Below are 26196 nucleotides of genomic sequence, written 5' to 3' on the forward strand. Positions count from 1 at the left end.
TGCAATTCATACATTTTATTTTCAACTTTAACATCAAATCAACATGATTTCTCATAATACATCCTGTAAATAGTCGATATCTGGTAGTGGAATCAAAGTTCAACCAGGTAAACCATAAGCCACACTTAATGATTGAAAATATTATACACAGAATGAGAAAATAATACTTCATAAAGAAAAGTAAAACTGCAACAAATGAAGACTTGAGAAATAAAATAAAATGCTGTCAGTGGCACTTGTCACAAATAAAACAATGGCTATCGACTAAGAAGTACTATTACTGTCTGTCTAAACAAAAGAAAATGAACATCTTGGTGAGATTTTCAACTTTTGTTGCAACCATCACCATGGAACTACAACTACTAACTAGCTTCTTATAAAGCAATTCAGATATTTTGCTTTATTTGCATTATTCCAAACAAATGTACATGGCATCCATTTCTATTCACCTGCTTTGATTTATGAAAAACATGATAGTCCTGATGAAATACTAAGTCTACAATGCTTGGCAGGAGCTCAATGAATAATTTGTCATTGAATTCTGCAGTACAAAATGACAGCTAAATGCGTCTGATGCTGCTTAAAATATGAGCAAGTTTTACCTGATAATTTCCAACCAATATCTACAAAAAATTGTCAAAATGAAACACTTCAATACCAGCTGAAGCTGAGAGAAGTATTTGGATCTTCCTTTGATTAATTCATGTAGCTGCCTGTGTAAATACAGCTTGCTGATGTGGATAGTACTTGTAAAAATAAAATATGTACTAAAATACTTTTGTAAATGAAGCAAACCAACCTTTCCCAATGAGTTCTAACGACAGCATGACAACTTGTGAAAGATACCCATTGTACCATATATCAATCCCAAATATGAAACTAGTGGGTTTCAGGATGTTGAAGATTTCATAGCAGGGCAAAGCTAAACAACATTGGCTCAAGAGTGTAAACTATAGTCACGTTCATAATAAACGTGACATAATTGTTTACACTGGAATGCATTGTTCAACTTATGATAGAATATGCCCAAAGGTCTTGGAGTAGGAAAAGATTTTTACAATCTTAGTTTTTCAAAGACTGACAATTTTTCCCCATAGAGTTAACACAGGGATGGCAGCCATTTTGAATTTCAAATATCAGCAAATGTCAAGTAATTTCTACCTCTACTAGAAGTAGTATCAGGACCAAAGTTTGCATACTGACCTCTGATTTTTATTCTTGATTTGTTAGGAGCACTGTTGCAAGCTTCATTGAGGGAAGTTAGAGCAAAAGTTCAAGTCTTTCACTTTCGAGGCAAGTACCAACTTTGACGCTTTGAGATATAATCACAATTACATGATGAATACTTTAATGTGCTTGATATCCAGCGTACACTAATAGCAAAGTTTGCCCTCTACAATCTTAACTCATAGCAAATAAGCAAGATTTTCTGAGACATAGATGGTTTTACAACATTTGTGAATTCTTTGAGTCAGTTTAGGCATTTCCTGAAATTTCCATTAGTCAGCCCTAAACTAGTACATCTACCGGGTAATATCAGATATCAAATTTCTTGTGTCAAAGAGGGCTCACTGGGGTCAGTGGCGTGTCAGATTTGCTTACAGAACTCACGACACTTCAGGCGTTCTGTTTAGGTGTACAATACTGTAGCTAGAAGTAGCATGGGTATCTATAAAAGTGTATTCAAGTATAAAATATTTCATAGTGTAAGGATTCCTAGTGTTGTCATGGTAAATTCTCACAAGTGAAAAAGCACAACTTTAATAACTTATAACTTAAAAATACAATTCAATAATTAAAATTTTCAGAAATCTGTATTTGAGAGCAGCCTGCATTACATAACCACCTTCAATGTCGACAAAACTTATCAGTGAATACTTTTTAAATGACTACTAGGCAAATATCATTGACTTCATAGTGACTGTATGACAAAATCCTTCAAGGATTTTTTAAAATTTTAAATATTGTAGATACAAATCAAGAGTGGCTTTTCATTTTTTTGCAAAGAAATGAAACAAAAACCAACATAAAATATTGAACCCCTAAAATATGCAGCGGTGTAGTAAAGTATGATTCCATTACTTTAGTATGAAATATCTGTTCAAATTTCTTTAGAAACAGAGTACTGAGGATTGTTCTGTTGAAGTTTGAGGTCTCAGAAATATTACCTCTTGGAATTTTTCATTTTTGAAAACAATTTTGAAAAATTAAACTCAACAGATTGTTCTGTTCCAAAGAGTTTTGATTGACAAAGGCAACAACATCTTCAGTGTTGCTAACAAAAGATTGCAGGTATTTTTTGAAAAAGTCCCTAGTAAATAGCCATCAACTGTTGGACACCAATGGCCAATAGCTGCCATACATCCCTTTTTTCCAGTCATTTCTTGGCTTTCATTCCTTCTCTGAAACATCCTCACCACCGACGTCTTCAACTTTTTCCTTTTCGTGGTTCATCATCCGCTGGTTGATCTTCTTGGTGGTTGACTGGACCATCTCAAGGGCAAGGCTGGTGAGAAACCACGCTGCGCCTAACAGAGCACTGAGACCAAGGGCAACTAGGCTGATGAAGACAAGTATCCCTGACATCACAACACCAGCCATTGTCAGCAATGTTCCTGAGAAATAAAATTTGTGATATATGTCATTCACATAAATTATGTACATCTTGTAGATATCCTTTGTCATCATTTTCTCTATCTGTCTATATGTTCGTATTTTTACTTGACTGCACATTTCAAGTGTTTAAACTGTTAAATGATACAAAATTATTAACAATACAGTGCAAAGACTGTGACTTTGTCCACTTAAGGAAATGTTTAGGACCACAGCCTAGCAAATGGGTCTCCCATAACTGAACACTCTTAACATTCTTTATATCAAGCTTAGAATAATCACATTTTCAAGTATGATAATTATTTTTTATATTACTTATATGTAAACCAAATATTTATATTAAATGTGTATCCTTTCTCTCTCAAGTACATTTAGTGCTTGTTGTAATGCATGTTTGAGAATGATGTCAATAACGATATTGTTATAATAAATACAATTTCAACGTAGACTTGCTTACCTTCAATAAATACAAAGCCAGCAAAGCTGAGGCAGAGACTTGTTACGATGAAGAAGATGAAAGCAATCATGGGAATGCTGGCCATTGCCAGCACAACAGCAAAAAACAGAGTTATCAGAGGGTGTTCCTGAGCCAGGGCAATTCCTCGGTCAGCCATTTCTTTCATGTGCAGTCGTTCACCGATGTTTTCCCTCATGTTATTGAATCTGTTCAGCAGAATCTCTGGTGTAATATTTGTGGAGTCTGCAGACATCTTGCCGATATTACAAAGCTGGTCTTGTTTAATCAATTATCTTTCAACAATTCCTGGAAGAAAATAAAAAGAAATGTAATCTTGATATCACAGAACAGTTATTTCATGCATCCAATAACCCTAACAATATGTAGGCTAGGAGTTGCAAACGTTTCAGTCCTATTGTCTGACCCAAGTCCATTATTGTTTTAAATAAAAAAATCACACATGACAGCAGGGCAAGATCTGCTATGAACTTTAGATAGTAGAACAAATCATTTCTTGATTGTCGTCTACCTGAGTAGCATGTCTTGAAAGTTGTTTTAATATCTCTGAATGTTTAAATCTGCCAGAAAGAGGTCACAGCTGGTGTAACCTCTTAGGCAAAATAGGCCTAAACTATTAGGGTGAGTGTATACAAATAAAATGATCAGATGTGAATTGCATACACTATGAGTGGTTTGATAGAAACAAAACTCAAGATGGAAATAAATAGAAACTTTAATTTGTGCAAGCTACCTCTGTCCACAACTGTATTATTTCATGTGAATAATGGAAGTATATCACATTATCATTATTATATTACATTATTAAAAATTATTCAAAGCATTCTACATATGTGTCTCAGTGCACTGTACATGACTTAAGAATTCGTAAAAATATATGGAAAGTACAAGAGCAATAACAATATATTTAAATGTTAGATTAATATCTTATTTTCATGTACTAATTTACACTGCTTTTTCTGCATGTTATCTTGAACTAAACTAAATGATTAGTTGAATTTTGCAATTTAAATGACAGATTTCCACTCCACATGACGGTAAACAGGGCAGTTAAATTGTGTTTCAGTGAGGTAGAAGTGTCCCCTCTGTTACTTTTGCATCGAAACCCATTATTGCATTCAAATTGTAATTTTCAAGACTCTTTTCAACAGTTGAAGAGCACTCCTAGGTTGATGGACTAGTGAGTGGTAGCATGCCCTGACTCAGTTGCAAGTTGCACCCATTGCCATAGGTACTGCACCCAGGTACTGCATGGCATGGCCTGGACTACTGGAGACTGGGGAGGGCGAGTTTCGCCCGAGGAGTTAGATGGGTTTTAATAGGCGGGAAGCTTTGAACAGTATCATCAGAAATAAACAGGTCTGTACGAAGACCTTGGTCTCAACTAAACTTTAAGTTCAAGTCAACTGAGGTGAAGGTTGGCACACACACGCCAGGTGAAGGGTGCAGATATGTGGCTCTAGAGTCTAGCTCTGTGTGTAACTTGTACTGTAGGGCTTCCTTTCGACCTCCGTCTCAGAAACATATGCAATGTGACCGATGACAATTTTGGAGAATTTATAGAAAGAAGCCATAGTAGTAAAATTTGTCAACGAAGTCACCGTTGCTTTCGGGAAATCTACACAAGTTGTAACACTCACAACTTACCTGTGATACTGGTAGCGACCGTGACGGAGAGTGGAGCAATGACCTCACCGTGGGTCACCGGGTCACAGTGAAAATGACAACCGTACTGTACACTATTCTCGGAAAAAAAAGACGGACAGCGCTCTTTTTACACTCTTCTGTTTCCTTGCTAATATCTTAAACTAATAAGGAATAACAGAGGGACACAACACACTGACTCAAAACGTATGACGTCGTCATACATCTATGCTCGCTGACGTGTTATGTTCCCGCATACAACCGCGAACGTCTGCGACTGTTTGTGTCACGATCCCATCATGCAACTGAAATTTCCAAGATGGCAGCGTCCACGAGAATTAACGTGTGTGCAATAACATCAAGGCGAGTTGCATCAAAGCATTACATTATTGCGTTTGCTTACCTCTCAGACATACTGTTTGCCATGAGCTCCTACTCAAACTATTTTCGAATGTAACGAAATGATAATTGTTCTCTTCGGCCCTTAGATACATGCGTGCGCTCACATCCACTCGTACTCAGGCCTCCCCTCTTCTTTGGCCATTGCGTGGCCTGTTCCTAATTTTGGCCTAAATTTTACGTCATACGTAAGCTGCAAATTTTAATGTTATATAGGGCAGGTGCACAGGCGTAGTCTCAATCAATACATATATACAGCCTGTTACCACCAACTGTTGAGTTGCACGGACAAACCACAGATGGATTGGGCATCATTCATAACTATTCCCTTCTGTTATTTTTAAAATCATGATTGTAGGCCTGTTGTCCATATTAAAGATTGTTACTACCATAAAATTTGTAAATACCTAAAAATCACCTTCACTAACACGGTTGTCCATTGCAACACTGTTAATCTACCATGATTTTATCGTATGATCCCAATGTGATTTGGAATCGCTACATGCCAAGTTAGGGAATTGGCCACTTTTAGTAATGTCATGCACTCACTGAAATAGACTGCAATTTCTTACAATATAATTTTAGTTATTCACCTGTGGTTGGACGTAGTTACCAGACAAAACTTTATAAAAACAGCAAAATAATAAAACCTTTTAGAAATATTCAAGAAGTGGTATAGCCACGGACAGGTGATGTTATACCTGCCATAGACAAAGTACAGTAGCCCCATATTTAGCGGCACTCAGCAATATGTTGTGAGCACCACTTCTTGAATGTTGCCAATATTTCATCAACTTACCCATCTCTCTGAGGCTGCTTTAAAGGGTGATGGAGAACTGCTGTTCTGCTATGTTTCTTGTGTATACACACAACATTCTGTATTTTTATTTTTTATTTCAGATATTCCAAGTTTAGAATTTGTATTTCTCACATGTCCAGACCAAATAAAATCCACTGTCACCAAATCAACTGCATCAGACCCTATGCCAGTAGCAACATTCTAACTCTTCATGAAAGAGGCATCTTCAATGATATATTCCCTGATGGAAGGTGTGTAGTTGACATCATATATATCTGTCTATTCACCATCGCTCCACAAAAAAACGCCCCAAAACCCCCCAAAATAACAATGCTTTTGGAGGGATCATGATTTGTGGCTGCTTTTATTCTTTACCATTTCATCAGACATCTTTTATCAAGTTTAACCTTAAATCATCTGCAATGTCCGCAATCACCATTGAAAAATGAAAAGAATGGGATTTTCCTACTAATTACTGCCCGTAGCTGCCTGAGGACTGCCCGAGAACTGCCTGAGCACTGCCCATTTTAACACGAGGCCAATAAGTTCAGTTTATATCATGCCCAGCCAACCAAAAATATCATTGATTTGGCGTTAACCTGATGTTTTCTCCAGCGGTTTTGGAACACAGAAGACGTTGGTCTTGAAGGATGTCGCCAGCTTGATAGTGAGATCATACCATTCAGTCCGAGAGGTGGTACAATAACCTTGCCGAGCGCGTACAGTTTGACAGCCTACCACCCCTTGCACTGACTGGTATGATCTCACAATCAAGATGAGGACGTCTTTCTGGTCGAAAGCTCGGCGTCTTTAGGGTTCCACAACCGCTACAGAAAAACACCAAATCAATGATATTTTTGGTTAGCCAGGCATGATATAACTTCAAGCTATTGGTTTAGTGTTAAAATTGGTAAAATTTGGCCTACTTGCTCCTCGGGCAGTCCTCAGGCAGCTACAGGCAGTCACGGGCAGTAATTAGTAGGACCCGTGGTGAAAGCATTGCTGTCTTCAAGAATGTTATTGAAACTCAAGTGTTAGAAATCAGAGTGAACAAGTCATGATTGCTTTGCTCAGATTTTTTAGCTCACATTTGGTTTTACCAATGTGAGTTTATCGTATAGGCTGAAGTCGATGGCGTCTGCATGTATGTGTGTATGTATGTATGTATGTATGTATGTATGTATGTATGTATGTACGTACGTACAGTATGTCCGTCAACATCAAAAACACGCAAACCGCTGCACGTTTCAGCTTGGTATTTGGTGTGTGGATGCATCCTGGGCTATAGATGGGATTTTGTTCAAATGAAGTTTGCATTGCCAAAATTATGCAAATGAGCTTACAAAATGTGAAAATGGTTAAGAATTAATAACTCAAGAACCGCTTTTTTGATTGCTTTGAAAATTTGTGTGCAAGTACCTTAGGTTAACCTTATACAGTTTTATGAATATTGTGAAGATATCCTTAATTTTGTATTTTTGCTGAATTTTTTGGTGATTTTTCTCATTTTCAGTAAAAATTCTTCTTCTCTGAAACTGCCGGCCCAATCGCTCTCAAATTTTGGTTGTCTCTTTGCAAGGGTGTTACTCTTCTAATTTGTTGAAATTATGACAAAATTGGGAAAATTACTATTTTTGTGCAATTTTGTCATTTTTGGTCAAAAAATCTTAGACAGTGTTTCCTTTTTAAAACCCCTGGACAGACAGCTTCATATTTCGTACACAGACGTACAGAGATGACAATAGTTAGATATGTGGAAATTGTCCTGAAATATAAAAAATTGTATTTTTAAGACAATATTGTCATTTTTGGTCAAGAAAACTTTATCTCAACATTACTTGTTTGATAGCTTTGTAATTTGGTATAAAGTCCCTTGTTTGATAGCTTTGTAATTTGGTATAAAGTCCCGAAAGATGTTATTAGATGAATTTTCAGCTCAAAGTGTTGGGAAACCCCAAAATTTGTATATTTTAGGTACTTTTCTCAGTTTGTGACCTTAAATGACCTATACTAACCCAGGATATGTTGTGAGACAATTTTGAAGGCTGTGAACATAATTTTGTCATATTTGATACCAATTTGTAGGAAAATTTGATCCAGAAAACAAAGCTGAGGTGATTTTTAGCTCATATTTGGTTTTATATATAAATACCAAAAAGAGCTTATATGATGAGTCTGAGTGGCGTCTGTGTCTGTATATTTGTGGGTATGTGCGGATGTATGTCCGTCACACACAAAGGCTCCCATACCGCCAAAGCTACCGTCTCAGTATTTGGTGTACAGGTAGATGTAGGGGTTGAGATGTGAATTTGTTCAAATGAACACATCAGTGTCAAAAATGTGCAAATGAGGTAAGAAAAAGGGAAATTCTGCAAATGTTCATGAGTGGTCTCATGCCAATGGCTGAAACAGGATACTCCACTGACCTCTAGTCATTTCCTGTCATTGTTTATGAACTGTTACATATTAACAGACCTGCTCAAACTAAGGGACAGACCATTAGATCTTGGGAGGGGGTGGCCTCAATGAAATTATGAACATTTTTTTTTACAACTGTAAATTTCTAAAAAAAATTTTTTCCAAATGAGAAAAGCTGTGCTAATATTTTTTACTAAGTAAATTTTCAGATTTATAATTTTTTTAGTTAGACGCTGTCTGAGATACAATGTACATCCATATCACTAGCGCAAATAAGATTGCGTGCTGTAACTACTTATGGCCCAGTGATTTATATTGCTGATAGATTTCGCGAAATGTTGCAGATCATCTTTTGACAAGCTTGAGAAGCTGTTTGCAAAAAATGTGGTGAAATTTCAATATTTGTGTTTTTAGGACAATTTTTGTCCTTTTTGATCAAAACATCAATTTCTCTGTAGCAGTATGTCAAACTTCTGTCATTCTTGTTGTTTTTCTGGTTGTACTGTGCAGAAATTATTGTCATAACATCAACATAGAATTTTCCTGCACTGAACAAATAGAAACAACATTTATTGTTGATCTTTGGTACCCATACTGGTATGTACCAATTCTGATCAAATGTGAGCGACACCGTATAATTGCGGTATTTTTATTTTTTCTTGAAAAATAAGTGTGCAAAGTTTCATGCGATCTGTCTATGTCAGTACATTTTTAACAATGTCTTCTGAAATTTATCCAATTGGGTATGAAAGAACCTCACTAAATTAAATGTCATTTTGTTTCTTGCTAGCGATGAACTTCCAAAGTTGCTGATTTCAGGTCCACAGCATATTTACTGTGGCTTTGATCCGACAGCTGACAGTCTCCACATTGGCAATTTACTAGCACTGATATCCCTGATCCATTGTCAGAGAGCTGGACACAACTCCATTGCACTGGTAAGCCTTTTCTAATCAGATTACCATGCAATCACATCCTTTTTCCTTGTCTATACCATTTTGGCTTGGGTTTGCTGCTTCCCAAAGGTGGTAAACCATGACACACCTATATGATTGTTTGTCATACCTGGTCCTTTTTTCTCTGTTTGTTTGGTTTGTCTCTTACATTGTATAGATTATTGATTTCACAGGGGAAGAGTTTTTAAGAATTTCACTCTTTAAACAAAAATGGAGATGAAATTGCTCAGGGCTTGATATTTTTTCTTTTTACTTGTATTTATTTATTTATTTATTTATTCACGTATATATTTATTTTTATTTTAGCATGATCAGTCGGATACCAATCTGAATGTTACATTTTGGTGCAACACATCCAGTCTTGTTGTGTGTCTCATTTCAACTTTTTGTATCTCTTCCATTCATGCCACAGCATAGCATCATTTTCAAATTCTTGTTTGTATCTGCTATCCCATGCAGATAGGGGGCGCTACAGCACTCATAGGAGATCCCAGTGGGAAAACAAAAGAAAGAGACCCCTTGTCAAAGAGCGCAGCTGAAAGTAACATCAGATGTATCCATGACAGTCTAACAAGAATTTTCAGCAACCATGAAAGGTGCATATGGAAGAAAGATAAACCCCTGCCACCAGTCAGGTATTGATGGTAAATTTTCATGGTATTGTGATTGCTTTTGTTCTATACATTATTCTTGTTCCAAATCGTGTAGAAAGTGACAGCTTTTGATGTTTTCATTTGTCATGGAATACAGTCCCAAAACCAATCATAACTCAAATGATATTGATCATACATGATAGATAATGATATGTTCAATAAAGCTCATTTTATCATATATTGTATTGGAGTTTGTATTTTGGCATTTGCCTACTATTTCTGTACATACCTGAAGTCATTTCATTGTTTTCTTTATCTGTGCTGTCTGTAAGCAAAGTTGATGGGTATTTGAAGCAAAAGATGTGTTTCAGATGTGTTTCACCCTCTTTGTGTTATGATAATTTTGCTTTGAATGTGTGACATGATCCACTATTGCACTGCTTGCTATACTTGTGGAGGGACCATGTACAAAGAAATTCAGCTTCTTTTTATTTAAATTCTTTATGACATTTCCTTCCTTCCTTCAGGATACTGAACAACATGGACTGGTACAAGGACAAAAATTTGATTGACTTCTTGTCAACAGTCGGCAGATATTTCCGAATGGGAACCATGTTGTCCAGACACAGGTATAAACAAACAGAGCAGGAACACTCATCCCACAATGCCTTGCAAAAACATCAACAATGACCGAACCATTGCTGGATGGAAACAAACCTTTTGTGGATTTAATTGTTCTAAAGATTTCTCCCAAAAGCTATTTTGATTTCCGTATTCTGTGTGCCATCTGAACCTCCTTGAAATTAAAGTGTGCAAGAATGTTGATTTAAAACCTACAAAATGATGACAGATGATACTGTGATAATCAACCAATATTTACAAAAAGTTGAGGCTATATGTGTATGCTCTTGTATTTTGTCATTACAGTTTGTTTTCCAAATCAACACGATGCATTTGTAGCAAAAATTTTGCAGTGCATATAATGTGTATTTATCATTGTCATTTTGTGTTTTCAATGTTTTTCTTTGCTTAGTGTGAAGACAAGATTGAAAAGTCCAGAAGGGATGAATCTCACAGAATTCCTGTACCAGGCTTTCCAAGCTTATGACTTCTATCATTTACATAAAAAATATGGCTGCCAAATACAGGTAGGAATCCCTTGTTGCATTGACAGAGAAATCATGTGACATGTGACCTTTGACCATCAGATCACACATTCAAGTCATTTCAAAACAAGTAAATAACGTATCTCTTTTTGGAGCTTGTCTATTTATAGTTTTATAAATAATCTGTATAACGATAATTCCCAGACTTACTTCAGTGTCAAAGTCATTTTAGCTGATAATCTCTTGATTACATGATAATTTTATGTTCTAAATATTTAAACATTTCAGATTGGAGGAACAGATCAACTTGGGAATATAATGGCCGGGCATGAATTGATCAGCAGAATTACAGAGAAACAGGTTTATGGTAAGACATGGTCATTTGTTTTCTTCATATAGCCAGTGAATGAAATTCTTGCAAAGAAACTAACATACCAGACACCTGGGCCGGTCACTTTGCAAAATTATTTGTCTGAGCAAAATATTACCATGTCTTGTATACTGAATACTCTTATACCTCACTTCTTGTCACAGAAGCAATTATTTCAAACACTCATTTGGCAGGTAACTGTCAAATTTCACTTAAATGGTAAAAAATTTACATACCCTAGGTAGGCAGTCACTAATTTCTGCCATAAAACATAATTTTCAATTGTAATTAAAAAAATTAATCATGAAAGTTTAGCTGGTGCTTCCGTTACACTACTAAAGAGGTGTTGGTGGAAATTGATCAATCTTCACTTAGGGGTCATCACCTACATTTCCCAAGGCACTCTGTAGTCTCTTTCTACGGTACTTCTTGAATAATTTTCTGATACTTAGATCAGTAGTGTAAGTATTGTGACCCGGAACTCCATGCCATGGTTGATATACATGTGTGACCTCGAGATGTTGAACAGTGATTTTAGAGGCTGGTGAATGTTAGTATATTGAAGTCAAAGGAAGGAAGGTCACATCTGCAACATACTTGTTGAAGCCTGGTATTGCTGTACACCAGTAGCTTGATTGCTTACTGATCGCTTGGAACTTTTTATCATACTTTGCATTCCATCTGCAGGCCTTGCTGTTCCCTTGGTAACCACGACAACAGGTGACAAACTGGGCAAAACTGAGGGAAATGCCGTATGGTTGAATGCTGATAAAACGTCGTCATTTGAATTGTTTCAGGTAAGAACAATTTTACCAATGCTATGCTGAAAATGCTGAGATTAACAAATTTAAGTGAGACCAACTACAGACCCAGTGAAGTTGGATGCATCACATTTATATCAGTGGAATCATAAAATCTGATTCAATTATACATTTCATGTTTCATGTTTCATTAAATATTATGTACCACACTGAGTTGTCAAAGGGTCTTTATTCCTGTGTGAATCATTCTATTCTGCCATCAATATGAACAAAATCAGGTGACATTGCATTCATCTTTCTAGAATTCAAATGTAATTTTCTTGTTTCAGTATTTCATTAGGCTACCAGACATCCAAATGGAAAGATATTTGAAACTCTTTACTTTTTTGCCAATGAATGAAATAGAAGACACCATGAGGAAACATAGGGTAGGTGCATGACAGATAGTCTTACAAAAACTTTTGGAAAACTGCAAAATCAAGGAACGTGAACCCTGTTTGCTTGGCTTTTTGTTACACATTCTTGCTGAAGTGTCATCTCTTTGTAAATAGTGAGTCTTTCATATCCTTGAGCATTTCAAGTTGTGTGCAATTATTTCATCCATTATTTTCAAATTGTTGTTTATTATGCTGAAGATGCTGTTGAAAGATGTGCTTCAAGGCATCTTAGAGAAAAAATGAACGCCAAAGAGAAATTATTTTTCATTATTTTCAGAACAAACCAGAGAACAGAACAGCCCAGAAAAAATTGGCAGAACAAGTAACGTTACTAGTACATGGAGGTAATGTGAATTTTTCAAAGTGATTTTGACATTGAGTCATTGTTCCTTTTGATTTCATTCTCTGGAAATTTCGTTGTAATTCATTTTTTAACTGCTTTTAATTTTGATTCTTCAGATGAGGGTCTGAACAAAGCAATACGCTTCACCAATGCCCTGTACAGTGGCAGCCCGGAAACACTGCAGCAGTTGAGTGGGGCAGAGTTGAAAGGCCTCTTTAAGAGTGCGCCCTCAACAGTTGTAACATTGGAGCCTGGGATAACCATCTTGCAGTTAGGAAGGCTTGCCAACTGTCTGCCTCAGGGAGGTGAGTGCTAAATCTTGTCTTATCTTTATCAAAAATGCACTTGACTTTGTTAATTTCTGCTATTACATTAACTGCTGGAGTTAATGTGTGCGTAGTCTTGCTAAGAATATTCTTACTTCCCAAAGTGCAAGCACAATACTTGTCAAATTATTTAAATCTTGATCGATTAAAAGGTATCTGTGATTAGAGATTATAAGTTAAGTCAAACATTATTATAAAGAGTGGATTGTTTTAACTTTGGTGCTGCTACTTTAAAAATGAAAATGAATCTGTCAGTGCAGCAACCTTGGTCCCAATCAGATGTAGAGATGGCAATGTTTCCACCATGGCATGTTCTTTGCTGTTCTTGTTGCTGATAGTCACCTCACTACATCTGACCCACTGCCATAGGAGATCACGTTCAAATCACACACATCGACCAGAATAGCTGACCAATCAGAAGGAGGTTTACAAACACCACTTGTTATGGATTGCAGCATTGGCTTCTGCAAAAAGCACAAGATTTGAATGCAATCTCGTATGGCAGTGAGTCAGACGTAATTTGGCAACTATCAGGAAACAAGAACAGCTATTAAAGGACAAGAGATGGTTGAAAAATCACCATGACCCCAGCAATCCTGGCAAAGAGAGTCTCCATCATTGTGTTACCATCCATTGGGCCACCACATCCGCCACTACACAAAATTACATCCATGCCAAAAGAGACACAAAATCATTGGTCCAAGATTACATTATTTGCCCATCCCTCCCCAACACTCATATCAGGTATTTATGGATGATAATTAATTTCAGGTAAAGCAGAGCAGATCATCAGAGACGGTGGATTTCACGTCAATTACAAGAAAGTGACAAACCCAAACCAAGTCCTGCTGCAGGGTGAACATATACTCTGTAATGACCTCACTCTTCTAAAAGTTGGTTAGTTACGTCAAATATCATTATTCCTTTTACATAGATGTCCCTCATAATATTCATAAGTTTGGAATCCATTCATATTCAATAACAATGCATCCTTTTCAGTTTTTTTTGCAAAGATTTACACTAAATTAAGCCTGCTAGGGGTCGATATAGTTGATTGTGTGTGGCCTTGAGCACAGATTAACATCAGTCATACATCAATGGAAGTCTATAATGGAGAGTTGGAGGTCGGATATGAATTTTTAATAACTGCCAATGATGATTAACATAAATCAGAATGATTTATCTAAGACAAAATGAAGGACAAACTGGAAATTATACAACAGCTGTACTTGAGGGCAGTGTTGAAGGATTTTGTTGAAGTGATTGATTGTCTAAGATTGATACCTAAAGCATCCATTATTGAAATTTTTCTTTTCTATCAATGTTACAGGTAAGAAGAATTACCACATCGTCCAGTGGGTTTACTAGAGACTTTGCATCTCCAAATATTGGATACAAACTCAATATGCATACTGGACAAACTTTCCATTTAATTTTGGCACTTTTCAAAAAAATATCATGACTTTTGATCATGTATAATAAAGTTTTAAAAGAGTGATTAAATTAAAGTTGTACAGAAGGAAACTGGACTTGTAGTTTACAGGAGTGTGTTTTGTATCATCAAGAAATACTATTATGTACCTTTTGTCTACAGACAGTTGTTTCACTTTCAACTGTCAGGCCTTGTTTATTTGATCTAAGCCACTTTTGAATGTGGGTTGCTATCTTTACCACCAAATTACCCATCTATCCAGCCAGATCTGACTCTGGATGGTATTGGAGAAATGGTGTTCAGACAAATTCTCTGTGGAACTTGAGAGCAATAATGTGAAATGTTTGCCTCCTTTCAATGGCAGGCAGTTGCTTGTTTCCGCTCTAGAAGTCTGTTCTGGTAACTTTGACATAGATACAGACAAGCTGTTCCAATGGAGTAACAAAATTTAAACAAAGGGTGCCATATGGTACGTATCCTGAGCCATGAAGTATGAATTATGTTCACAGGATGAAAACTGAAAATGCAATGTGAATCTGAATATTATCTCAACTGTGCTACTGAGCAATGAGAACACAAAACTGGTCATGGAATCATTTCATCAGATCATGTAGCTCAAAATATTGCAATTGCTGGCAAGGCTGTACCAAGATTGTGCAAGGCAGTTTTAGATGGATAAGAATCTTGTTAACCCATCAGATGCAGAGGGCCGACCATTCCAAGTCTCCAGTGACACGCAATCTAGCAAAGTTATGAATACGTGTGTTTACCAAGCAATGATATATTGTCTGATAAGGTCTAGGGGACCATACTTACAAATCAACATTATTCTGGGGGTATTTTTTATTTATTTCCAAAGGCACCTTAAGACAGACATTTCCAATTATAGGTATGTAGCTCCATGGAGGTGACATTCATCTACTAATACATATATGGTATTATACATCCCAAACAGCGATTATTTACTACCAAAGTATTAACAGAATAAAGATTGAGAATAACACAGGTGTTAAGTATTTTTTGACGTTTTATTGCAAATAAAATACACAAAAAGCTATGAAAGTTACACAGTGTATTAAATTTGGATAAATTATTCACATCGTTTTGACACTTCACATCATCGTTTTTAGTACAGTCGCATGAATTTGTATATATATATCATAGACTACGCCATCATCACTATTAGCTTTATGTACAAGTAACTGACTTGAGTAGGTCCTCTGAATCAAATACTTAAGTAGACTGGACGGTGTGCAGGGACACTACTTGTCATCCCCCCCAATACTTATCACTTGGTCCATTATTGAATGAATAGGAATGTTCTATTCCACAAAAGAGGGGTGGCTGGCTTAGTCTTCATCAGTTGGTAATCCACGAGACCCTAGGGACAGGGAGACCTTTCTCAGTGCTGGTTGTATGTGTGGATATTCCTGGTTGACTCTGTCTACAATGGTAGTGATGGTTTGCATCCGGTCGATCTGTTTCTGCGTCTCCGTCTCCAGGGCTTGCTCCGTCTTGCACAGCATGGTGTACTTGCCGTCCTTCAGGGCATGGTAGTGTTTCAGTTTCTGTTGTCTGGCTATCAAGTCAACCATGTTCTGAGGAAGACAAGAACCGCAAACTGGCATTTTTAACAATGAGTGAAATGAAGAACAGATAATATGGACAGAGTGGTAAAAACAGACATTTGACAAGTGATGCCTTTGTTAACAAAATGTATTTATCATATACCTATGCCCATATTGCTACATCCTAGTGACGTTCAACGTAAAATATCAGCCGTGATATTTCACGGTAAACGTCGAGATATGCACGATGAACGTCATCAGTTTTAGGGTTTTCCCGAACTACATTAGCAGTTTGTTGGTAAACAACGTAAACAACAAAATGGCTGCCGCTCCCCGCCTTCGAAGCGATGTCGCCGACGTAAAAACTTGAAGGGCTTCGAGGAACACGGGTATTTCTGGTTGCAAAATACGGAAATATCACGTTGAGTCTTGAAATGTTTTCCCATGGTATTTTTTTGGTCAAGTTCTAGCAAACATTCTGCCGTTCGCACGGCGCCGGCACTGTGCACGGTCTCCACCGAAGAGGTAGTGAGCGCGTGGCGTGACAGCGATGTCGGGCGCGCGACGACTGTTGACATGGCAACTCTAAAGGTAAACTAACAAAATGGCGTCCCCTCTCCGCGCGAGCTCCGTGCCGTACGACGATCGAAATCAGGATAGATTTAAAGCTGAGCAGTTTTTGATCGGTTACAGTTGTAATAGCATATTGCATCTTAAAATGTTCCTTCTGTATGGCGATTTTTGTATCCCTATGTCTTTCTTCTTGGGTTTCATTGAGATATGGACGACTTGCAGCGATGTCGCGCGTGATATTGACATCTTCGTCGTAAACTTTATGAATGAAGCCTGTTCACATAAATATTCTGATATTTATGCGCAAGGCGTAATAAAGTAAAGCCTCAAAATTAAAGGGTTTTCGTTCTATTAATAAAATTCCCTAAAATTATGGGCATGGGTATATGATAAATCGGTTATTACCCAATATCGCCTGTTCCTTGTGTCGTATCAGCATTCGTGTCATTTGTGCTGTGTCAGACACTCGACTTCGTCTCGTGTCTGACGCGGCACAAATGACACTCATGCTGATACGACACAGGAACAGGCGATATTGGGTAATAACCTTAGTCCGTGGGCTGGAGGGGCCCACCGTGCACACCCCCCATAAACCTACTACATGGGTATTTTTTTGTTCTTTGGGATCTGCTGAACTAGAAAAAAGATGTTAACATTGGATATTTTGGGATGCACTACCTGTCTGCACTGGTTTTTGATTTGTATGTACCGCAAAAAATGGCGAAAAATGGGTAGGGGTAGGGGGTACTATATCCTCCCCTAAATTGAGTAAACCAGCATGAAATAGCACAAACCTTACATTTTTGGAAAGCTCAGATACTGCTCTTTCTGAGGAATACCAACTTTAGCAAAATTGATTTGTGTACATAGAATAGGACGACTTTAAAATGAATCTTTTGGACAATTTTGAAATTTTTTACCCAAAATACCATGTAACAATTGTGATTTACTTTTTATTAAGCAAAATTTTAACAACTTTTTGTGTTTGAATTATTTATTCCAACATATTAAACAAGAAAAAAAGTGTTAACATCAGATATTTAACTCTACACTACTTCTCTGGAGTCAATTTTGAATTGCGTGTATCTGTATGGGATGTGCAAAAGCTAGGGGTAGGGGTACAACATTCTTTCCTTGATGAAGTAAACTGGCTTGAAATGCCATATACCTTATAGTTTTAGAAAGCTGAGATACTGGTCTTTCAAAAATGCATAAGGTTTTAGTAAAAAAATATGACGTCATAGAATTGGATAACTTTAAATCGATTTTTTCTGGCAATTCAGTATTTTTAACCGGAAGAAAATACGATAACTATTGTTTCCTCCAAATGAAGCAAATCAAACAGATTTATGGATGTTATTTACTAATTGCAATGTGCTGAAGAAGAAAATAAATGTCAAAATTGGGTATTTACAATGCATTATTGTCTCTACTCACTAAAATTGCAAGTTTTGCTACATTGGTATATCGTGAAGGGGCATTTTATTGTTATGCAGTGAACTAATGCACAGCCTTAAAAAGAAGACTTTAAAACGCGCACACATAATCATATTGCCATTTTCTCCTTAAAGTAAATAGATTGTTGATGACTGTCTATTTTTATAATTTACTTTTTAAATATTTTTTATAAAATAATTTTGATAAGACGTATTTGGAAAATTGTCTATGCCTCCTTGTCTTACTTATACAGCAAGCATTACTAACAATCTATTAGGCCGTGGGCTAGAGGGGGCGTCTACGTGCACCTTCCCCCCCCACCGTCACAGGATAACAAACCTGTATTTTTCAGAAGCCTTGGGATCCCTAGAATAAGAAATATGATTTTAACAGACAACATATAGGGACTGAATAGCTGTCACGGTCATGTTTTGAAGGGTACCGCAAAATCACGATTTTGTGACCCACGTGGATTTTTGTCGAACCTGTCTTCATGTACGTCATCTGCTGAGCTTACTGTTTAATATGACCTAGCTTATGGGGTATCATTAGAAAGGTGATTTATTCGTCTAAAAAATGGTATATAGTAATATGCAATATCTTCTATAGTTTTTATGAAATAGAGCCATAATTTACCCCTTACCCCAAAGTTTATGTCACAAATTACTGTCAAAACTAATCTAAATTCTACCAATTATTTACCTAGACATAATACAAAGGGCAATGCTGCGTATTAACTTTGTGTTATTTGCTACAAGTACATGTTAGAAACCTGAAATAAACTTTTGACAGAAAAAATATTGGGATCCTTTAGCTGTAACAGTCATATTTTGAAGGGTCCCACAAAATCACAGTATTACTGAATCACATTCGTTTTTGTTAAACCTGTCTTCTTGTAAGTCTTCTGCTGAGCTTATTTTGAACATAACGAGGCAGATGCGGTATCATTAGAAAGTTAATTTACTTTTCTTTAAAATGATATATTGCAATATGCAATATCTTCTATAGTTTTCATGAAATGAGACCAAAACTTACCCCATACCCCAAAGTTTTATGTCGCAAGTTACAGTCAAAACTAATCTCAAATTCTACCAATTATTTTCCTAGACACTTTACAAAAGGGATGCTTTTTATAAAATATATTTGATTTTGTATAAGGACATGTCAAAAATATGAGTTAGACTTTAAACAGACAAAATATTGGGATTGAATGACTGTTACTAGCATGTTTTGAAGGGTACCGTCAAGTCAGAGTATTACCGACTCGCATATGTTTTTGTTAAATGTGTCGTCTTGTAAGTCATCTGCTGACGTTATTTTTTACTATAGCGTAGCTTATGGGCTGCCATTGGAAAGACAATTTATTTGGCTTTAAAATGACATATTGTAATATACAATATCTTCTATAGTTTTCATGAAATAGGACCAAACCTTACCCCATACCCCAAAGTTTTATGTCATAAATTACTGTCACAACTGATCTTAAGTTCTACCAATTATTTACCTAGACATTATACAAAAGGCAATGTTTTGTATCAAATTTATTTTATTTGATACAGGTACATGTAGTAACTTGAAATATACTTTTAACACAAAAATATCCGGATGCTGTAGCTGTAACAGTCATATTTTGAATGGTACTGCAAAATCACAGTATTGCCAACTCGCATACATTTTCGTTAGACCTGTCGTCTTGTAAGTCGCCTACTGAGCTTACTTTTTATTATAACGTGGCAAGTTGGGCATCATTAGAAAGTTAATTTACTCTTCTTTAAAATATTATATTGCAATATGCAATATCTTCTATAGTTTTCATGAAATAGGACCACAACTTACCCCATACCCCAAAGTTTATGTTCCAAATTACAGTCAAAACTAATCTCAAATTCTGCCAACTATTTACCAGGACATAATACAAAGGGCAATGATTTGTATTAGATTTAGTGTATTTGCTACAGATGCATGTTACAATCTTGAAACGAACTTTTAACAGAAAAAATATTGTGATGCTGTAGCTGTAACAGTAATATTTTGAAGGGTACCACAAAATCACGGTATTGCCAACTTGCATACGTTTTTGTTAAACCTGTTTTATTGTAAGTCATCTGCTGAGCTTACTGTTTACTCTAACCTATCTTATGGGCTATCATTGGAAAGAAAATTTTGCCTAAAAGCGACCGACATATTGTAATATGCAATATCTTCAATAGTTTACATGAAATAGGACCAAAACTTACCCCATATCCCAAATTCGCAAACTGCAAAGTGTAAGAACAGATGTAGTTTGCAAATCAAACAAAGGGCTGGGGTGATGAGTTTTTTGCTATTTCATTACAACTTAAGATGATAATGCACTTTATGATATGCTAAAAATAAGAGTGATAAAATCTCTGTAATGATACCCTACAATCTGGGTTACGGATAAAATAAAGGTCGGAAGATAAATTTCATGGAAACCTGTTTAATAACATTTCACGGGCGTCAGCAACATATCCTGCTATCCTTCAAACCATGATGCTAACAGCTATTAAATCCCAATAATTATCCTGTTAATGGTATCTCTCATAGTTGGAAATGTCTCTGTAATAAATAAAATAGGTTTCATATAAAGTTTGTCTTTTTTATAGAATTTATCGAAATTAAATGCTAGTTTTGACAGTAATTTACGACATAAAACTTTGGGGTATGGGGTAAGGTTTGGTCCTATTTCATAAAAACTATAGAAGATATTGTATATTACAATATGTCATTTTAAAGCCAAATAAATTGTCTTTCTAATGGCAGCCCATAAGCTACGCTATGGTGAAAAATAACGTCAGCAGATGACTTACAAGACGACACATTTAACAAAAACATATGCGAGTCGGTAATACTCTGACTTGACGGTACCCTTCAAAACATGCTAGTAACAGTCATTCAATCCCAATATTTTGTCTGTTTAAAATCTAACTCATATTTTTGACATGTCCCCATACAAAATCAAATATATTTTATAAAAAGCATCCCTTTTGTAAAGTGTCTAGGAAAATAATTGGTAGAATTTGAGATTAGTTTTGACTGTAACTTGCGACATAAAACTTTGGGGTATGGGGTAAGTTTTGGTCTCATTTCATGAAAACTATAGAAGATATCGCATATTGCAATATATCAATTTAAAGAAAAGTAAATTAACTTTCTAATGATGCCACATATGCCTCGTTATGTTCAAAATAAGCTCAGCAGAAGACTTACAAGAAGACAGGTTTAACAAAAACGAATGTGATTCAGTAATACTGTGTGGGACCCTTCAAAATATGACTGTTACAGCTAAAGGATCCCAATTTTTTCTGTCAAAAGTTTATTTCAGGTTTCTAACATGTACTTGTAGCAAATAACACAAAGTTAATACGCAGCATTGCCCTTTGTATTATGTCTAGGTAAATAATTGGTAGAATTTAGATTAGTTTTGACAGTAATTTGTGACATAAACTTTGGGGTAAGGGGTAAATTATGGCTCTATTTCATAAAAACTATAGAAGATATTGCATATTACTATATACCATTTTTTAGACGAATAAATCACCTTTCTAATGATACCCCATAAACTAGGTCATGTTAAACAGTAAGCTCAGCAGATGACGTACATGAAGACAGGTTCGACGAAAATCTACGTGGGTCACAAAATCGTGATTTTGCGGTACCCTTCAAAACATGACCGTGACAGCTATTCAGTCCCTATATGTTGTCTGTTAAAATCATATTTCTTATTCTAGGGATCCCAAGGCTTCTGAAAAATACAGGTTTGTTATCCTGTGACGGTGGGGGGGGAAGGTGCACGTAGACGCCCCCTCTAGCCCACGGCCTAATAGATTGTTAGTAATGCTTGCTGTATAAGTAAGACAAGGAGGCATAGACAATTTTCCAAATACGTCTTATCAAAATTATTTTATGAAAAATATTTAAACATAGGGCCAAAGTCCCTGAAGCTACTATAGACATGGATACAAAATTGAGTATTTCCTGACTGTATGAAATTATCTCACTAAGGTCATCCTAGGGACATGTAAACCAAACATTAAAGCTGTCTGACCAGCGGTTTTGAAAAAACAAGCGATTCAACAGTTGACAGAGCTCTGCTGTGTTATGTAGAGAATAACCTTTTGTGACTGACACATGTATTGATGAAGAAGGTGGATATCTTTAATAGCTCATTTCAGGATGGCCTGACCAAAAATGGAAAAAAATTCTGTAAAAATACAGATTTGCATATTTCATCAGACTATATTAGTCTATAATAGCAAATAAACGAGAGTTAATTACATTCTAATTAAAGTAAACAAGACTTGCTTAAATCAAGATTTACTTCATAATAAACAGCAATTCTGTCAGGTTATAAAGAATCTTCAGCTGGTTGATCTGTATTTTCATCCTATTAACCAAGCACATTTTAACTTTCAAATTAACATTGTAAGTAAGTTATGTTGAATAAGTTGAGACTGTACGTACTCAGAGAAAGCACACTGAAGAGACAAATGTTTGTAACTTAAGAAGTTCAAGGTCATCAAAAGCATGATAAGGAATCATGTTACACTTTCATTGCACTGTTTACACAGATTGCATAATTGCTATAAATAGCACATGAGGAATCTTACAGCCCGGCTTTACCATAAAAACCCTATCACTTTGACCACTCTTTTAATTGACCACTCTATTTTTCTCCTCAAAAAGTAATCTTATTTTATCCTTACCAAGTCAACCATAAATGGAAATTAGAACTTTCTCTATCTCTATTTATTTGACCACCCTATCATGACAAACTATTATGAGCAATTTCTTTTAGATAACATAAATGATGGTTCAGAATATATCAAAGTTGGGATTCAGGAAAGTTGCCTTTACATGTTTTAATCCTCCAAGATGGTAAGCACTTCACTATGAACTGTCAAAAAAAGTTGAACGTTCTGATAATTCCACACTAAAATTATTTTGGCTTTGATGATTTCCTAATTAATTCAATTATTTAAAATCATATTAATAATTTTTTTCTGGGTGAATTAATAGGGTTTATACAGTACAAGAATTACATACAATGTAAGTCAAATTTTGACCAAAAATGACAAAAAAATTCCTTAAAAATACACATTTGCATATTTCATCACAATTTGAACATATCTAAGTTGGGTTATCCCTAGGGACCTGTATACCAAATAACAAAGCTGTCTGACCAGCGGTTATGAAGAAGAAGATTTTTTACCAAAAACACAATTTTTGGCATTAATTTGCCTATTTTCAACAATATCAAAAAATTAAAAAAAATAGTTTCTCAAAATCATATTTTTCATCTACACAATAAATATCAAATCAGCAAGTACTGTGGCTCTCAAGATATTTGAGTGGACGGACGCCTCACAAACGGACATACATACATACATACATACATACATACAGACTGACGACGGACGCCGGACGGATACCCATCCCAATAGCTTCTATAGACTATAGTTTATAGTAGCTAAAAAGTAAATTATAAAAATAGACAGTCATCAACAATCTATTTACTTTAAGGAGAAAATGGCAATATGATTATGTGTGCGCGTTTTAAAGTCTTCTTTTTAAGGCTGTGCATTAGTTCACTGCATACAATAAAATGCCTCTTCAGGATATACCAATGTAGCAAAACTTGCAATTTTAGTGAGTAGAGACAATAATGCATTGTAAATACCCAATTTTGACATTTATTTTCTTCTTCAGCACATTGCAATCAGGAAATAACATCCATAAATCTGTTTGATTTGCTTCATTTGGAGGAAACAATAGTTATCGTATTTTCTTCCGGTTAAAAATACTGAATTGCCGGAAAAAATCGATTTAAAGTTATCCAATTCTATGACGTCATATTTTTTTACTAAAACCTTATGCATTTTTGAAAGACCAGTATCTCAGCTTTCTAAAACTATAAGGTGTATGGCATTTCAAGCCAGTTTACTTCATCAAGGAAAGAATGTTGTACCCCTACCCCTAGCTTTTGCACATCCCATACAGATACACGCAATTCAAAATTGACTCCAGAGAAGTAGTGTAGAGTTAAATATCTGATGTTAACACTTTTTTTCTTGTTTAATATGTTGGAATAAATAATTCAAACACAAAAAGTTGTTAAAATTTTGCTTAATAAAAAGTAAATCACAATTGTTACATGGTATTTTGGGTAAAAAATTTCAAAATTGTCCAAAAGATTCATTTTAAAGTCGTCCTATTCTATGTACACAAATCAATTTTGCTAAAGTTGGTATTCCTCAGAAAGAGCAGTATCTGAGCTTTCCAAAAATGTAAGGTTTGTGCTATTTCATGCTGGTTTACTCAATTTAGGGGAGGATATAGTACCCCCTACCCCTACCCATTTTTCGCCATTTTTTGCGGTACATACAAATCAAAAACCAGTGCAGACAGGTAGTGCATCCCAAAATATCCAATGTTAACATCTTTTTTCTAGTTCAGCAGATCCCAAAGTACAAAAAAATACCCATGTAGTAGGTTTATGGGGGGGGTGCACGGTGGGCCCCTCCAGCCCACGGACTACTAATTGTTGCATGGAGCTGATAATACTCAAAATGTGTATCATTGTCATCAGTGAAGAGATATTTTAATACTCCCATATTTTTCTATGTACCCCATTTTCACTATCACTATAACAAATTTCTCTCTGTTATAAGAAATCCTATGAACATTACAAATATGAATATACAAACAGATATGAAATATTGCATTCAGGATATGGAAAATAAAAGTGGTATATCGACCTTTGACCTTTGAAAGTGTAACGCCTGTCAATTGTTTTCAGGCCTGATGAATAGCATATTGATAAATCGCTAGATAAACCAATTACTCAGTTCATACACAAGATAAGCTGGCACACAGAGGACAGAAAATAATCTCTTTGAATCGATTTAATAAACCTACCCTTTGTTTGATCTCCATGAGTTGTTCAATGTCACCATCATAGGTGTCAGCTTGACTCTGCAACTGTTGGTAGGTGGTCTGTTTCTCTTCCAGCTGTTGGCTCAGCTGTTGTTGGTGACCTCTCAACTCGGAAATGTCACCATCGCATGCATTGGCATCCTGCACAAACAAGTAAAGGTCACATTTTGAATAATTACCCAATGGGTCTAATACGGAATAAAATGTCTCCAGGTTTCATGATATAACCATTGCCCTCAGTTTAATGTTCAATGTAACTAATCTGAAGAAGGTATACCACTATATTTGTTTACTTGGGTAGATACAGAATTTATGCCAGTGACATATTTTTTGCACTTGAACATGGAACAAAATTGATAGCAATCTCATCTGAAATGGACAAATCTCTCATAATTTCACCAGAAATAGATCCTTTTGATTGACCATGCTTGCTATCAAATTGGAAAGTTTATGAGTTAATGAACTCAAAATCCCTTGAATACTGGCACATGAGAAAGGGTTAAAGAGACGGAGAAATTTTTTGTGATAAGACACACGGGACTTGATGTTTATCTTAGTTTTCTTTTTGAAAATGTAAATATATATAATTGTTACATTGCTGTATTCCACACACTTATACAACAGATCAAAAAGCAGGGTATTTATCAGTACCTGTTGTACTTGTTTGATTTTCTTTTTCATCTCTGCCAACTTCTTCTTGAAGGTGCCCTTGGTTTCCACCTTCTTATCCATCTTGGCTTGGGCATCGCCTCTTGTAACGATGGTGTCACGTCTGGAGACTGCCTTCTCCATATCCTGAATCATCTTCTCCTGTTGTTTCATCAGCTGTGTGTAGCGTACTTGCATACGGTGGATTTCGGCCCTCATGGCGCGGATCTCGCCCTGGCCGACTTCAGAGTCCACTGCAGCCTTGGCCTCCCGGGCCAGCTGGGTTTTCTTTTCCCAAAGCATTATTTGACGCCTGTAGGGAAGGGATGAGTATGACAGCA

At 36.0% G+C, this 26196-nt stretch overlaps 3 protein-coding genes across 3 annotated transcripts in view; 1 reads left to right on the top strand and 2 right to left on the bottom strand.

Moving 5' to 3' along the window:
• Positions 1 to 5039, bottom strand: LOC139151101 (lipid droplet assembly factor 1-A-like). Its single transcript, XM_070723643.1, has 3 exons — positions 4736 to 5039; positions 3071 to 3376; positions 1 to 2615 (listed from the first exon to the last, which is right to left on the bottom strand). Exons 2-3 carry the CDS (start codon positions 3321 to 3323, stop codon positions 2392 to 2394), a joined length of 477 nt encoding a protein of 158 aa, XP_070579744.1. The 5' UTR covers positions 3324 to 3376; positions 4736 to 5039; the 3' UTR covers positions 1 to 2391.
• LOC139151100 (tyrosine--tRNA ligase, mitochondrial-like) lies at positions 4950 to 15738 on the top strand. The gene is made up of 13 exons (XM_070723642.1): positions 4950 to 5095; positions 6032 to 6181; positions 9139 to 9286; positions 9764 to 9939; positions 10425 to 10526; positions 10931 to 11045; positions 11292 to 11370; positions 12061 to 12170; positions 12464 to 12562; positions 12849 to 12915; positions 13031 to 13219; positions 14012 to 14137; positions 14571 to 15738. Exons 1-13 carry the CDS (start codon positions 5052 to 5054, stop codon positions 14606 to 14608), a joined length of 1443 nt encoding a protein of 480 aa, XP_070579743.1. The 5' UTR covers positions 4950 to 5051; the 3' UTR covers positions 14609 to 15738.
• LOC139151097 (coiled-coil domain-containing protein 40-like) overlaps positions 15682 to 26196 on the bottom strand; it is a 19637-nt gene continuing 9122 nt past the window's right edge. The window contains exons 15-17 of the mRNA XM_070723635.1: positions 25859 to 26168; positions 25190 to 25348; positions 15682 to 16270 (exon numbers count right to left, since the gene is read on the bottom strand). Of these exons, the coding sequence (XP_070579736.1) occupies positions 16022 to 16270; positions 25190 to 25348; positions 25859 to 26168 (718 nt within the window). The 3' untranslated portion in view covers positions 15682 to 16021. The remainder of the gene's footprint in view (positions 16271 to 25189; positions 25349 to 25858; positions 26169 to 26196) is intronic.

The sequence above is a fragment of the Ptychodera flava genome, chromosome 15 (assembly GCF_041260155.1).
Source record: "Ptychodera flava strain L36383 chromosome 15, AS_Pfla_20210202, whole genome shotgun sequence".
Classification (NCBI taxonomy): Eukaryota; Metazoa; Hemichordata; class Enteropneusta; family Ptychoderidae; genus Ptychodera; species Ptychodera flava.